Source organism: Taudactylus pleione, unplaced genomic scaffold (genome assembly GCF_031769625.1).
Source record: "Taudactylus pleione unplaced genomic scaffold, aTauple2 ptg000532l, whole genome shotgun sequence".
Lineage (NCBI taxonomy): Eukaryota > Metazoa > Chordata > Amphibia > Anura > Myobatrachidae > Taudactylus > Taudactylus pleione.
In genome coordinates this window covers 1,545,961-1,560,692 of record NW_028284934.1, presented here as the reverse complement: position 1 = coordinate 1,560,692, position 14,732 = coordinate 1,545,961, and the positions used below count along the sequence as shown (strand labels likewise).

Below are 14,732 nucleotides of genomic sequence, written 5' to 3'. Positions count from 1 at the left end.
ACAATATCTCTACTTTTCTACTTCAGGATCCATAGAAGGTCCACAGGGTTGACCTTGGGTATTCCCAAAGCAGTACCCTCAAGGACGGGGACGCTCCTGTGCAGACTGGAGAATCCGCTGCCCAAAGGAAGCATTCTGAGTGGCAAAAGGTATCAAAAGAGTAATACCTCAAAAAGGTCTGGATAGAAGACCACGTGGCCGCCTTGCAAAGCTGTACATCCGAGGTACATGACGAGCTGCCCACGAAGGGCCCACAGACCCGAGTAGAATGAGCAGTAACAGAGGACAGGACTGGAAGGCCCTCATGAATGCAAGCCTCAGAGATCGTCATATGAAGCCATCTAGCCAAAGTTTGTTTATTGGCTGGCCATCCTCTCTTGTTGAAACCATAAAGTACAAACAAAGTCTGATTTTCATGAGAACTGGTACGATCCACATAAATCCTGAGGGCACGTACCACATCCAATGAGGCCTCCCCTGCCGAGAGGTCTGGGGAGTTAAAGGCCGGCACAATAATTTCCTCATTAAATGTGGAAACTAGAGACCACCTTAGGAAGGAACCCAGGGCGAGTTCGAAGCACTGCCCTGTCCCTGTGAAATACTAGAAATGGGGAACTCTTCTGGCAGAAGCAATAGCCAGAAGAAAAACAGTCTTGGCAGTAAGCCATTTGAGGTCCACTGAGCCCGGTGGTTCAAAGGGAGGGCCCTAAGGACAACAGCCAAATCCCAAGGCGTTACAGGAAGGATAAGGAGGCTGCATAAGAAGAAGGACCCCCTGCAAAAAAGTACGGATTTCAGGAAGAGGAGCAATCCTTCGCTGGAACCACACTGAAAGGGCAGAGATATGGACCTTCAGTGTAGCAAGGTGGAGACCAAGGTCCAAACCCACCTGCAGGAAAGCCAACATTCTGGATATCCTAAACACCTGGGGGTCATAACTTTTTGGATGACACCATTCAAAATAGGTAATTCTAGCAGAAGCAGGTTTACGTGCTCTGGACGGAAAAACCCTTGGACTTTAAGAGGTATGTCTCAAGAGCCACGCCGTCAAAGACAGATGACCCAGATCTGGGTAGAGGCAAAGACCCTGAGACAACAGGTCCGGATGTTAAGGCAACAGCCACGGAGTGTCGATGGAAAGACTCAAAAGATCTGAGTGTCATGGGCGTCAGGGCCTTGCTGGAGCCACCAGCAGGACCCCGTCTCCCTCTTGTATGAACTTCCGAATTACTCGAGGAAGGACTAAGATCGGAGGAAACAGATACACAAACTGGAAGGTCCCCTTGACAGTCCACAAAGAGCTCTGGCGTCTCTTGTCCTGGACCCGTACTGAGGCAGCTTGTGATTTAGTCGAGAGGTCATGAGGTCCACGTCTGGAAGACCCCACTTGTTCACCAGGAGCTGAAACACTTCTTTGTGAAGAGACCATTCCCCGGTACGCACGTCATGACGGCTGAGGAAGTCCGCTTCCCAATTCAGCACTCCTGGAATGAACACCGCCGATATGGCTGGTAGATGGCCTTTCGCTCAAGTCATAATGCGTGACACCTCTGTCATTGCCGCCTGACTTAGAGTTCCTCCTTCATGGTTTAGGTAAGCCACTGTCGTGGAGTTGTCTGACTGTACTTGCACAGGCCTTCTGTGAAGCAGCAGCCTGGCTTGTTGTAGGGCCCTGAAAACTGGCCGAAGTTCTAATATGTTGATTGGTAGCGCAGATTCCTCTACGGTCCACCTTTGCTGAAAGGAGTGTGTACCTGTCACTGTGCCCCAACCCCGAAGACTGGAGTCCGTCGTCAGAAGGACCCAGACAGTGATCCAAAAGGAACACCCCCTGGTGAGGTGGATTGTCTATAGCCACCATGTCGAACATCGACACCATAGATCCCAGTAACTGCACTGCTGAGTGCACTGACACTCGGCGATTGTGAAGGCATCTGCGTATACGCGTCTGCAAAGTGGAGATCTTTTCTGCTGTCAGAAAAATCCTTTGCTGTTATGAATCAAACAGGGCTCCAAGATGGAGCATCTTTTGAGATGGAATCAGTGAGTTAGTCTTCCAATTTATCAACTATCCATGTACCTGCAGCACAAATATCGTTAGCTGCAGGTGGTGGTGAAGCACCTCTGGGGACCCTGCTAGTAGCAAGAGGTTGTCCAGGTAAGGTAACAGGCGGATCACCTGCAGCCGCAGATGGGCTGCCATTACCGCCATGACCTTTGTAAACACCCGAGGTGCAGTGGCAAGGCCAAATGGCAGAGCCTGGAACTGCTGTTGTGACACAGCAAACCTGAGAAAACATTGGTGAGATGAAACAATTGCAATATGCAGGTATGCATCCTAAATATCCAGGGATACCATAAAATCCCCAGGTTCCATAGCCAGTATAAGTAAGCATAAGGTTTCCATTCTGAACCTGGGTACCCTGAGGAATTTGTTCAGGGGCCTGAGATTGAGTATAGGACAGTAAGAACAGTTTGGTTCCTGGACTAGAAAAAGGCTGAAATAATAACCCGTTCCCCTTTTGGGACAACGGGACCGGTACAATGACCCCTGTCTGCAGCATGGATTGTACCACCTCTTGAATAGCCAAAATATTGTCCGAGTTTTTCGGAAGTCCTGTGCAAAAGAAAAGATGGATATGAACAGCGCTATAATACCTAAATTATAAACCAATGGTATACTGTAATAAATATATTGTCATATAGGTCATGGGTGTTTGTTATGTGTAGATACTAAATACACACGTAAAGATAATATTGTACAGGTGATACATACAACATGCGCAAATCAGTAAATTCTCTACGGCTTGATTGAATAATATCAATTTATTACTATGCATAAAAAATATGAGATATGGTAAGAACTTACCTTTGTTATCTCTATTTCTGCGAAGTCCATAGGGTTCCACAGGATACCTTGGGGTATAGGTGATGAAGTCAGGCATCGGGCACCATAGAGTTAAGTTTTCAGCCTCCAAGGATGCACTAGGGTCCCCCTCCTATACCCCGCCCCCGAGCCAAGGCATCTCAGTTACGTACCAAGCCATAGGCCGGAGGAGGAGAAGGAAGAGAGAGAAGAAAGATCTGGACACACACAAGAATCACATTCTCACCAGAGGGAGACGGAAAAACCGGTGACCAGAGCAAAGCCCATCTTCAGCACAGGTGCGACAGGGCGGGAGTCCTGTGGAACCCTATGGACTTCGTAGAAATAGAGATAACAAAGGTAAGTTCTTACCATATCTCATATTTTCTACATCAGGGTCCATACGGTATCCACAGGATACCTTGTGGATGTCCCAAAGCAGTATCCTTTAAGGGTGGGGACGCTCCTGTGATGAAAGGAGAATCCGCCGCCCGAAGGAAGCATCCTGAGAGGCAAAGGTGTGAAACGCATAATACCTCACAAAGGTATGGACAGAGGACCACGTGGCAGCCTTGCAGATCTGGACTGCAGAGGCACCACGTCGAGCAGCCCACGAAGGACCCACAGACCTAGTGGAATGAGCCCTCACAGAGGATGGAACCGGAAGGCCTTCATGAAGATAAGCTTCTGAAATTGAAATACGAATCCAACCTGCCAAAGTTTGCTTTGAAGCTAGGCGTCCGACTTCCTAAACGAAGAAGTGCGGTCAACATAAATATTTAAGGCCCGCACAACGTCCAAAGTGGCCTCACCCACTGAAAGATCAGGTGAGTTAAAAGCCGGCACAACGATTTCCTCGTTGATATGGAAACGTGAAACAACTTTGGGAAGAAAATCAGGACGAGTACGCAGCACTGCCCTGTTCCCATGAAAAATCAGGAAAGGGGGTCTACAGGAGAGAGCCCCTAAGTCAGAAACACGTCTGGCCGAAGTGATGGCCAGAAGGAAAATTGTTTTAGCTGTCAGCCATTTAAGGTCCACTAAGCCCAGTGGTTCAAACGGCGGTCCCTGGAGAGCCCTCAGGACCACAGCTAAATCCCAAGGCGCCACCGATGGAACAAAGGGCGGCTGAATTCGAAGAACACCTTGCATAAAAGGTGCACACGTCAGGGATTGAAGCAATCCTACGATGGAACCAGACGGACAGGGCAGACATCTGCACCTTCAAAGAAGCAAGGCGTAGCCCATGGTCTAGTCCTGCCTGTAGGAAAGCTAACACTCTAGACAAACGGAACTCCCGAGGAGCATAACCTCTCGGTCGACACCACTGGAAGAACGTATGCCACACACGATGGTATATCCTTGCAGAAGATGGTTTCCGAGCTCTTAGCATAGTTCGTACTACAGAGCTGGAAAACACCCTGGACCTTAACATGGCCGTCTCAACAGCCACGCCGTCAAAAACAGTAGAGTCAGGTCCGGGTGAAGACAAGGACCCTTTAGGTCCAGTCGCAGCGGCAACCACAGAGGAATGTCCACGAGAACCAGTGCCGCCTGGGCCACGCGGGAGCTATCAATAGGAGCGTCCCTCCTTCCTGTTTGAATTTCCGGATTACCCGTGGAAGAAGGGAAAACGGAGGAAAGAGATAAGCAAACCGGAACGTCCACTGGACGGACAGAGCATCCACCAGAGACGCCTTTTCGTCTCTCGTTCGAGACCCGTACTTGTTGTTGTGCCGTAACGCCATGAGGTAGATTTCTGGAAGACCCCACCTGTCCACCGGAAGTTGAAAGAGACCACTCCCCCGGATGAACATCCTGGCGACTGAGAAAGTCCGCCTCCCAGTTGAGGACTCCCAGGATGAATACGGCTGATATGGCCGGGAGATTGCGCTCTGCTCAGACCAGGATGCAGGACACCTCTACGAGTGCAGCCCGACTTCGGGTTCCTCCTTGCAGATTTATGTAGGCCACGGTGGTGGCGTTGTCCGACTGGACCTGCACGGGGTGACCTTGGAGAACCCGATGTACCTGCTGGAAAGCATTGAAAACGGCGCGGAGTTCCAAGATGTTTACTGGAAGCTCCTTTTCCACCTGAGTCCATCTGCCCTGGAACAAGTGTGGACCCGTGACTGCTCCCCAGCCCCGAAGGCTGGCGTCCGTTGTCAACAGGACCCAGTTCTCCACCCAAAATGGACGACCCTTGTTGAGATGGGTCGTCTGCAACCACCAGGCTAGGGACAGGCGAACCTCCGGAGTGAGCACCATCGTCTGGGATTTGAGACTCTGAGGCAGTCCATTCCATTTGGACAGGATCAATTGCTGCAGAGGTCTGGAGTGAAACTGGGCATATTCCACCATGTCGAATACTGACACCATGGAGCCCAGTAACCTCATCGCCGAGTGCAGGGACACACGGCGACTCTGCAAACAACTGCGCACCCTCAACTGTAAGGCAGAGATCTTTTCCCCCGTCACAAAGATCCTCTGCTGTCTGGAGTCCAATAAGGCTCCGAGGTGCAGAATCCTCTGAGACGGGATCAGTGAGGACTTTTGCCAAATTATTAACCAGCCATGCCGTTGCAGTACCGCAATCGTCAGATCCAAGTGGCGTAGAAGGAGCTCTGGAGATCCTGCTACCAACAGAAGGTCGTCCAGGTATGGCAACATGCGGACTCCCTGCAGCCGCAGGAAAGCCGCCATGAGGTTGAGAATCGGACGGTACAACCCATTGGGTTTCTGCACCAAAAATAGATTGGAATAGAAACCCTGGCCCCTCTGGGAGAATGGAACAGGCACTATAACTCCAGCCTGGAGCATAGTGTGCAAAACTTTCCACAGTTCCATGGCTTTGTTCCGGTCTAAGGGAAGACCCGTGTTAAAGAATCGGGATGGGGGCCTGTGCCGAAAGGAGAGGGCATACCTGTGAGAAACCACCTCGTGAACCCAATTGTCTGTCGTGGTTACCGACCAACACTGGGCGAACTGCAGCAGGCGGCCTCCCACTTTGGGATCCCCCAAAGGGAGGCCCGGACCGTCAGGCCGCAGGTTTGTCATCAGACTTAGGGGCCGGACGTCTGGTACTCCAGGCCTGTTTCCTGGGCTTGGCCGATTTCTTGGGGCCAGCCTGTCGGGGAAAAGACTGTGCTTTAGGCCTACCCTGGGCCCTGTAAGGCCGAAAGGACGACGTACCCGAACTGGAAAGGACCGCAGCAGAAGGGAGACATGCAGACTTGGCTGCCGCCAGTGTGGCCACAATTTTGTCCAGATCCGGACCAAATAGGACTTCTCCATGAAAGGGTAAAGCTTCCAAGCCCTTTTTGGAATCAGCGTCCGCCTTCCAGGATCGCAACCATAAGGTGCGACGAGCAGCAACAGCTGCCGAAGAAATCCGAGATGTGAGGGTACTGATATCCAAGGCCGCTTCGTTGATGCAAGTGGCTGAATCCCGGAGACTGCCTACCAACTCGGCCTGTTCAGCTGAACAGTCGGAATCCAAAGACGCCTCCAAACTATCAGCCCAGCGCTCCATAGCTCTGGCTACCCAACATATGGCCATAGCCGGTCTGGATGCCCCACCCCACCCCCCGCAAACGGCTAAGCCACCGCTAAGCGTCTTTGAGGCTGATACCGTTTACCAGGGTGTTTCCACGCCTCCTCTAAATGGTCTACTAACTGACCCGAAAGAGGAAACACTGTGGCGTCACCCTTAATATCCTTAAAAAAGGCATATTTGGACTTAATAATTAAAGCTGTGCGGACTGCCCGAATAAGGCCAGGAATATAAACCTTGGACTCAGCGTCCGACTCTTTAGTACGGAGAGGTTCTTGGTCAGAAAGATCCAGAATCTCCCCATCATCGGTCGTCACGTCGTCATCCTCATAAGGAGCGGACAGACGCCACCGGCCGCTTATGTGGCCGCAACACAGACTCCTTGTAACACGTCCGACAAATGCTGTACAGAACTTGCCAGTGAATTAACCCACGCAGGTTCCTGAGAGACCTGGGGAGGGGAAATAGGGAGACTGTGGGGTACCATCAGTTGTCTCGGGAAACCCTGCATGGGTAACGACATCACTGACTGCTGGGACAATCCCATCTGTGAAAACGCAGGTGGCGGAGATAACTGGCCCACTAGGGTTGTAAGTGCTTTGGCGAAACAAGCCCAGGGCGGTTCCTGTACCGAAGCCGTGACAGTAATTGGCCGCGCCAATAAATAACACTGCCGACATAGCCCCTCCGCGTTACCCTCCCCCTCCGCTATTGGTACTTTGCACGTAGTACACAGAAGCTGGAGAGGAAATTCACTCTCAGACATGATGGTAAGTATGTGACCCCTCTCACTAATACTCGTTAGTATAGTGGGAGAACCACCCTGCAATCACCGCACTGCAAGGGCTTTAGCAGAAGAAGAGCAGGGACAGTGAAATGGCTGACAGTAGAAAGTGAAAGTACAGGCGGCAGACGCTAGCAGAAGTCACATACTATGCAAAGAAATTAATCCCTGCACTATCAGCGCTGTTCCTCAACTACGCAGACACAGAGCCTGGTGTGACACAGCGCTGCTTACACAGACCTGTTTCAACGGAGGAGAGGTATGCCGGGGGACCCAGACCGTGATGCCACCGATCAACAGCTTCCAGCAGCGTTCACCAGGCTTCTTGAAAGATGGCCACCAAGGAGCAGAGAGGAGGCCGGCCTGGTGGAGGAGCGCTGCCACAGGGCCAATCGGCAGGTGCAGAGAAGACTGTGTGCAGCAGGGGAGGCGCCGGCTGTGTACAGGGAAGGCGTGCTCCCCTGGCATGCAATTAACCCCTGGGACGCTGCAGCGCTACCGCTCAGCTGCGGTCCGCTGTCCCAGGGGGGTAGTGGAAGCGCAGGTTGGTTACCTGGCTCCACGCTGCAGCCAGTCCCCAGGGAGCCCCCGGCCTGGGGACTCTGGACCATATATCAGCAGAGACCCACCGCGGGACCCCGCTGCCCCCTTGAATCCCAGCCATGGTCCAAAACATCTGGGGTCACCGCTAGCTGTGACCCCAGATGCTTACTAGCATCCCTGGATCAGTACCAGCGTTCTGGTACCGGCGGGGTGTAGGGAAGACAGCGTGGACGTCAGTAGTGACTGTCCATGCTGTACTTCCAGATGTGCAGCCACAGCTGCCACAAAGAAAACTTCAGGGGCTATCCTTAGCCCCCCTCTAAACAGGTGCTCCGACTCCGAGCCGGGCACCAACGAAACTGGGATGCCTTGGCTCGGGGGCGGGGTATAGGAGGTGGACCCTAGTGCATCCTGGGAGGCTGAAGACTTAACTCTATGGTGCCCGATGCTTGACGTCATCACCTATACCCCACGGTATCCTGTGGATACCCTATGGACACTGATGTAGAAAAAAAAAAAGTGTATGGTGAAGCAAAAAAAAATGTCATCTGTGGAAGACCACTTCCCTCACCCAGGAATCCGTGGTAGCCTGATACCAGTACTGAGCGAACTGAAGAAGAAGTTGGCCTCCCACCCTGGGGTCACCCTGGAGGAGGCCCGTCCCATCAAGCGGAGGGCTTATAATCAGGCTTGGCAGCCAAACATCTGGTACTCCAGGGCTGCTTCTTAGGCCTGGCAGATTACTTGGTGGCGGATGGCCTGGGAAGGGACTGAGTTCTAGTCTTACCAGGGGCCCAATAGGTCCGAAACGACGGCGTCCAAGCCCCCGAAGAGGCTGGAGCAGAAGGCAGACAAGCCGACTTAGCTGCTAAAAGGTATTCACAATTTTGTCTAAATCAGGGCCAAACAACACTTTACTGTCATAAGGCAAACACTACAACCCCTTCTTTATTCCGCATCACCTCAAAGAAAGGAGCCACAGAAAGCGGCAAGCCGCAATGGCCGCCAAAGAAATTCTGGCGGCCAGAGGTTTCCCACAAGATTCAGCTGTTCTCTGGTAGCATTTGGGGCTAAGGATGTTTCCAGGCTGTTAGCCCAACATTCCATGGCCCAAGCCACCCAGCAAATGGCCATAGCTGGTCTGCACACTGCCCCCGAAAGGGAATAAACAGATTTAAGGCAGACCTCTACCTTCCTATCTGTAGAATTCTTCAGGGATGACATGGAAGGCATAGGTAGCGTTGCGCTTTTTACCAAGCTCGTGACATGGGAATCCACCACCGGTGGAGTCTCCCACTTGGTAAAATAATTCTCAGCAAAAGGATAAGCCGAGACTAAACGCTTCTGCAGCTGATGATGCTTCCCCAGCGTTTTCCATGCTACCTCCAAGTGATTCACCAGTTGGTCAGACAATGGGAACATAACCTCAGTCACCATTTCTTCCATGAAATATGCATGCCTAGACTTAGGCGCAGGAGGCTCATCCTCCTCAATGATCAGGGCTGCCTTCACAGCCTATATCAGACCTGGAATATATATTTTTGACTTGACCCCTGTCTCTTGATGAGGGGGCTCAGAGTCAGACTGATCCAGGAGCAGTCCATCATCAGATGATACATCATCTTCATCCCACAAAGTAGATTGGGACGACAGCAAGACCCTTTTAGCCAGTCTGCTGAAGGGTGCGTCACTCTGCCGTACCTCAATCGCACCTTGCAATTCAGCGGGAATTGTATTAACCCACTTGGGGGAGGAAACACCTGTGTGGGTGCAGATGGTTGTAGCAAAATTTGAGCTGGCAAAAGGTGCTGCTATCGAAAACCGAACTGTGGAAGCACAGGAGGGCCTACCAAACGCCCTGCAATGGTTGTCAGTGCTTTTGCAAAGCACTCCCATGGCGGCTCCTGCTGAGCGGCAGAAGTCGCAGAGGGACCTGGAGGGGTATAACACCGCAAACACAACTCCTCCCCTGCCCCTAACACCACTGTACATTTCTTACAGAGCAGTTCAGTAGGAGCCAAATTAGGCCTATCACTCTCACTGCCAGCCATAGTGAAGAGGATACCACTGTATAGATGTGACTGTATAATAATGTCACAAACTGCAACTTTTAGCCACACCCGCACAGGGATAGCAAAAAAAATGGCTGACAGTTATAGAAAAATAAACTCAGACAGACAACGCTAGCATACAGTCGCAGCCAAATGCAGAACAATACCTGCACTTAATGGCACTTACTGGTCAACTACAGAGACTTAGCATCTAGTAGGACAAAGTGCTACATACACTGATCACTATCAGGAGGAGAGGTATGTAGGGGGACCCGTACTCTGCACTGCCGGCCGAGTTCTGCGACACGCAGCCAGGAGAGATTGCCATCGAAGAACTCATGGGGGGTGGAGCTGGAAGAAGGAAGCTGTCACAGTTCAGCCAGACCGCGGTGGAAAGGCGCGCTGTGCAGCGGGGAAGAGCCGGCTGTAAAACAGGGAAGGCTGCCTCCCCTGGCCAGCAATTAACCCCTAGGACACTGGAGCGTTCCCACCAACTCCAGCCCACTGTCCCATGCGGCTTTGTGGAAGCGCAGGACTGTGCCTGTTTCCACACACCGTCAACCCCAGGGAGTCCCCAGCCCTGTAGGAAAAAGACTGATTCGGCACACACCACCGCGGCGTGTGTCGCTTACCTGCTACCCCGTAGCATCCGGTCGCAGTCTAGGGATCCTCCGGGGTCTCTGCTAGCCAAGACCCCGGAGGCCCGCAGAGATCCCTGGACCAGTACCGGCGTCTCGGCGCCAGCGGGGTGATGATGCAGCAGTGCTTACTTCCACTGGACTGTCCGCGCTGCCGCACTAGAAGAATCATCAAACTTCAGGGGCTGTTTAGCAACAGCCCCACTGCGTGTTCATTTACCAGACTCTGGCCGGGCACCCAACGAAACAGAGGAGCCTCCGGCCCGGGGGTGGGGTATAGACCAGCTACATCCTGGGAGAATAATTTACTGCGTAAGGTGCCCGGATGACTCTGCATCACCTATACCCCAAGGTCACCCTGTGGACCTCCTATGGATCCTGAAGTAGAAATATACACACACACACATTTTATAAAATTTTTAGACAACTGCTTCTCAATACATCATGACCCTACCTATGAGTAGAAAGCCACAGCGCCACACTCTGGTTAAACAGAATAAAATAACTTTTTTGTTGTTTAAAATGCATAGTGACATTAAGTAAGTCTCACCCTATGTTTGAGATAGGAAAGGTAGGTGTCCCATCCTACTGTGATTACATTGATGTAAATGACACGGTACTTTGGTGACAGGAAGTAGAAGTTTATCATTTGTGCAGCTGGCCACACAGTCCAGTCAGCCTGAAAAAGAGAAAAGTTGTTACAGTACAATGTAATGTAATATAAGGCACAGCCCATCAATCTCACTTTAGATCTATACACATAAATGAAATTGTAACTTTGTAGAAGAGAAGAGTCGTAATCATTCAATCGAAGATGAGAAAAATGAGTGATTGAACAAAAACTACATCGTTATCGTTCAATCGCTCATTAATAGTGCAGAAAAATGTCGGCAACAACCAGCGATGCGCATTCCTGCTGGTCGTTGTCTGCATTTGTCATCGCCTGAACCATGCAGGCCAACCTGCCGATATCGACAGGTTGTGCATGTTTGGGGATAAGGGAGAGTGCCTGCACTGAACGACATATCGTTCCGTGTGGGCACATTATTCACTGCACAGGATGATGAACGATTGCACGATTCCAATGTTCTCGTGTAGTGGATAGGCACCTTAAGGTTATTCTCAGACGTATCAATACAGAACTTTTTTTTGTGTCAACATAAAAGCATTGCATCACAGAACTTTTAAAAATATTGACATGGAAACAATCTGACTTTGTTCAATCCTGTTTTGTTTTGGATTGTGTCGATTTAGAGAGGATTCATAGGATTAACATGGATATTTTAGGCAAAGTCAGGATTGAACAAAGTCAGATTATTTACATGTTGATATTTATGATGCAATGGTTTTATGTTGGCACAAAAAGAAGTTCTGAGAAGATCAGTAGAACATGCAATCCATCAGATGAAACATACATGTAAAAACGCAAGGAAGTGATCAGTATAGCACCAGTCATGATCGGCACCACTATACATAAATAAGGCGCCCAAGTGTGTGGCAGTGTATGAACGGACAGTGGCACTGACGTTTCTGATCGATTTCTACAGCTGCAGCTGTCAGAATATGCAGCCAGGGACTGTGCTTACAAAAAACCTAAAGTGTGTGGGTGCTGCCGGGGATTTCTGACTGATGCATGCGTAGATTCACTGCAAGCGCTGGTCAAATGACAAAAGAGGGAGAGTGTGATTCGCAGGAAAGGTAAGCCAACAATCTTCCTCTTTGGCAAAAGTTTTTTTTTTTAATACGTGCTGTCGGTAATTGGCCCTGCTGCACCTCGCTAATGTGCAAAGAAGGGCCTTGCAGTTACCAATCGAAAATCCACCACCCCACCCCTAAATTTGAATAACTGTTTGCTGACATCTATATGCAAATTACTTGTTAACTTACTATCTAAAGACTTCTATCCCATTGGCTATTAGAAATATAATGTCAAAATAAAATGCAATAACATTACAATCTCTCAATCGTTATTGTGCGCTCACCTTGTAGAACTCCCAAAACTTGTCTTTAAATTCTCCCCAACTCCCATCCAGGCTCTGTCCCTCCATGGTGCCCATACCTGTCAATAGAAAGGAGATTTCTAATGTACACTGGCCGTTTCTGCAAGTTTGCATCTATTTACAGCACGTAATAATGCAACTACTTAATAAATGGTCTGCCTGGAAGTGTTAGCTTCCCCCAGTTACCAGGAGACTGCATCTCTAAGTAGTTGCGTAATGATCAGCTACCCACACTTGCCATGCAATCTAGCAGAGGCACCCGGATTGTCACTTTGAATTCTGGATAGCTCTTCTGATTAAACCAGCAGGGAAGGAGTAGATCTTATGTGATCAGTCCCATTCTGGAGGGACAAATGGATTTTCTATTATTAAGTAATGAAAAGAACGGAGAAGTTGCCCATAGCAACCAATGAGCTTCTATCATTTCGTAGAATGCATTTCAGAAAGGCCAATTGGTTGCTATGGGCCACTTCTCACTACTTAATACATCATCCCTTAGACAGCCAAATTCAACCTATTTTGCTGTAAAAAGAAAAGTGGTAATTGAAAGAGCAAATTTTACTAGTGAGTGGGATTACATTTTTATTTATATATTTAATGGTATTGCTGCCCCTGTAATTACAACAATTGTACTTACCCAAGAAGTACCATACTCCTAGAAAAGGTGAGGCCACCAACTGGTCAATTAGCACCTTTTGCAAAACAATTTTGGCCAAGCGACCAGGGAAGGCCCTATCCAGCCACGAATACCAGAAGTGCATCATGGGACCCATTGAGCAGCCTATAGCAAACATCCGACCTGCAAGGAAAGCACAGATGGCAGAGTGAACAAGTAGCTATACAAAGCCATGGTATTTCTAGACTCCGGAACTTTAAATCACTTTATTTCTTCAATGCATCATAACGGTACAACACTAGATAGGTTATTGGCACTCACTGTTTATCAACAATATCGTACAGAACTAGAAAAATTAAAAGTGAACATTCATTCCATTAATTACAGCTTACCTTCAAGTAGATTGGTAGGATACCAAAAAAGGTGTATGGAAACACGAAATGAAAAATAGCACCTACTGGTGTACAGAGTGCTAGGTGCGTATTAAGTGCAAAGTACTGAATAGCAAAAAAATGCAAAACTGTCATCTTTAATTGTGTTTTGCACGAATTTGATATACAGTATTTTGGGAGCATCGCAGAGACTACCACTACCATCCTTGGGGGTACACACTATAGCCCTGATTCAGAGCCGGACGCTCTGACAGAGGGCTCGCTCTGAATCAGGGCCGTCCCTGCTCCTTTTTGGAGCGGTCTCCTGGCCGCTCGCATAGCTGTGGGTGACCACCCACAGCTATAGCGAGCGGCCAAAATGATAGTCGCGATGGTCAAGACCATCGCGACCATCGGGCTTGCGACGAGACTCTGCGGTAGGGTCTCGCTGCCGCAAGCCCACTCGTGATATCATTGGGGCCGGCCCCAGACGGTAGGCGTTCCCATGGGAACGCCTCCGCCTGGGCAGCCATGCCCCCGGCACGCCCACCAAAGGTGGTGTGCTGACAATCACCATCGACAGCACGCCCCCTTTGGTGCGAGACCCATAACGACGGCTTGGCCGTCGTTATTAGGGTCTCGCGCATGCGCACGACGGAGCCGCCTCCGTCGTGCGCATGCGCACTTGGCCAACATCGACCCGCTTGCGAGCGCTCAGCGCTCGCGAGCGGGTCTGAATCAGGCCCTATATACGATCTATGCATCTATTGGAGAAACAGTCCAACAAAGATTTACAGATAAGCTGACTTAGTAATACTCCTTGGTAAGCACATTCATTGACTATTTTATGAAAGACAGATTCTGTACACCTGTAGGTGCCATTTTTCATGTCGTGTTTCCATACGAGAATCATAATTGTAATTCAACTTTTATATAATACAAAGTCTCCGTCAAGACTGCTTAATATATGCTTTGAAGGTTAGGTTAGGACAATTCAACAGCAAATATAGTATTTTAAAAAATATATATTTTAAAAATATATGCCTTTCACTGTATTGTGTTCCAGCATCCACTTTATAAAATACAACCATTTTTTTACCATCAATGATTGCCTCCATGTCAATCCAGAACTATTTACTGAAAAGTAATGTTGACTCAATTACCTAAAAAAATAAAATTGTGTGGAAGTTTTTCGCCAAAGTATGCAAAATACGAATTTTTTTTTTTTTCTAGGTAATTTATCATTATCATTGTCTAATGCGTTCTGAAAGAAATCCCCACATTTTTAGCCAAAAATAGGCCCTTAGTCT

General features: G+C 49.4%; 1 protein-coding gene across 1 annotated transcript in view; it reads right to left on the bottom strand.

The window, feature by feature from the left end:
* LOC148501155 (mpv17-like protein 2) overlaps positions 1–14,732 on the bottom strand; it is a 50,378-nt gene that overhangs the window by 26,227 nt on the left and 9,419 nt on the right. Inside the window, exons 3-5 of the mRNA XM_088450865.1 lie at positions 13,073–13,234; positions 12,418–12,494; positions 10,986–11,114 (exon numbers count right to left, since the gene is read on the bottom strand). Coding sequence (XP_088306991.1) covers positions 10,986–11,114; positions 12,418–12,494; positions 13,073–13,234 — 368 coding nt within the window. The remainder of the gene's footprint in view (positions 1–10,985; positions 11,115–12,417; positions 12,495–13,072; positions 13,235–14,732) is intronic.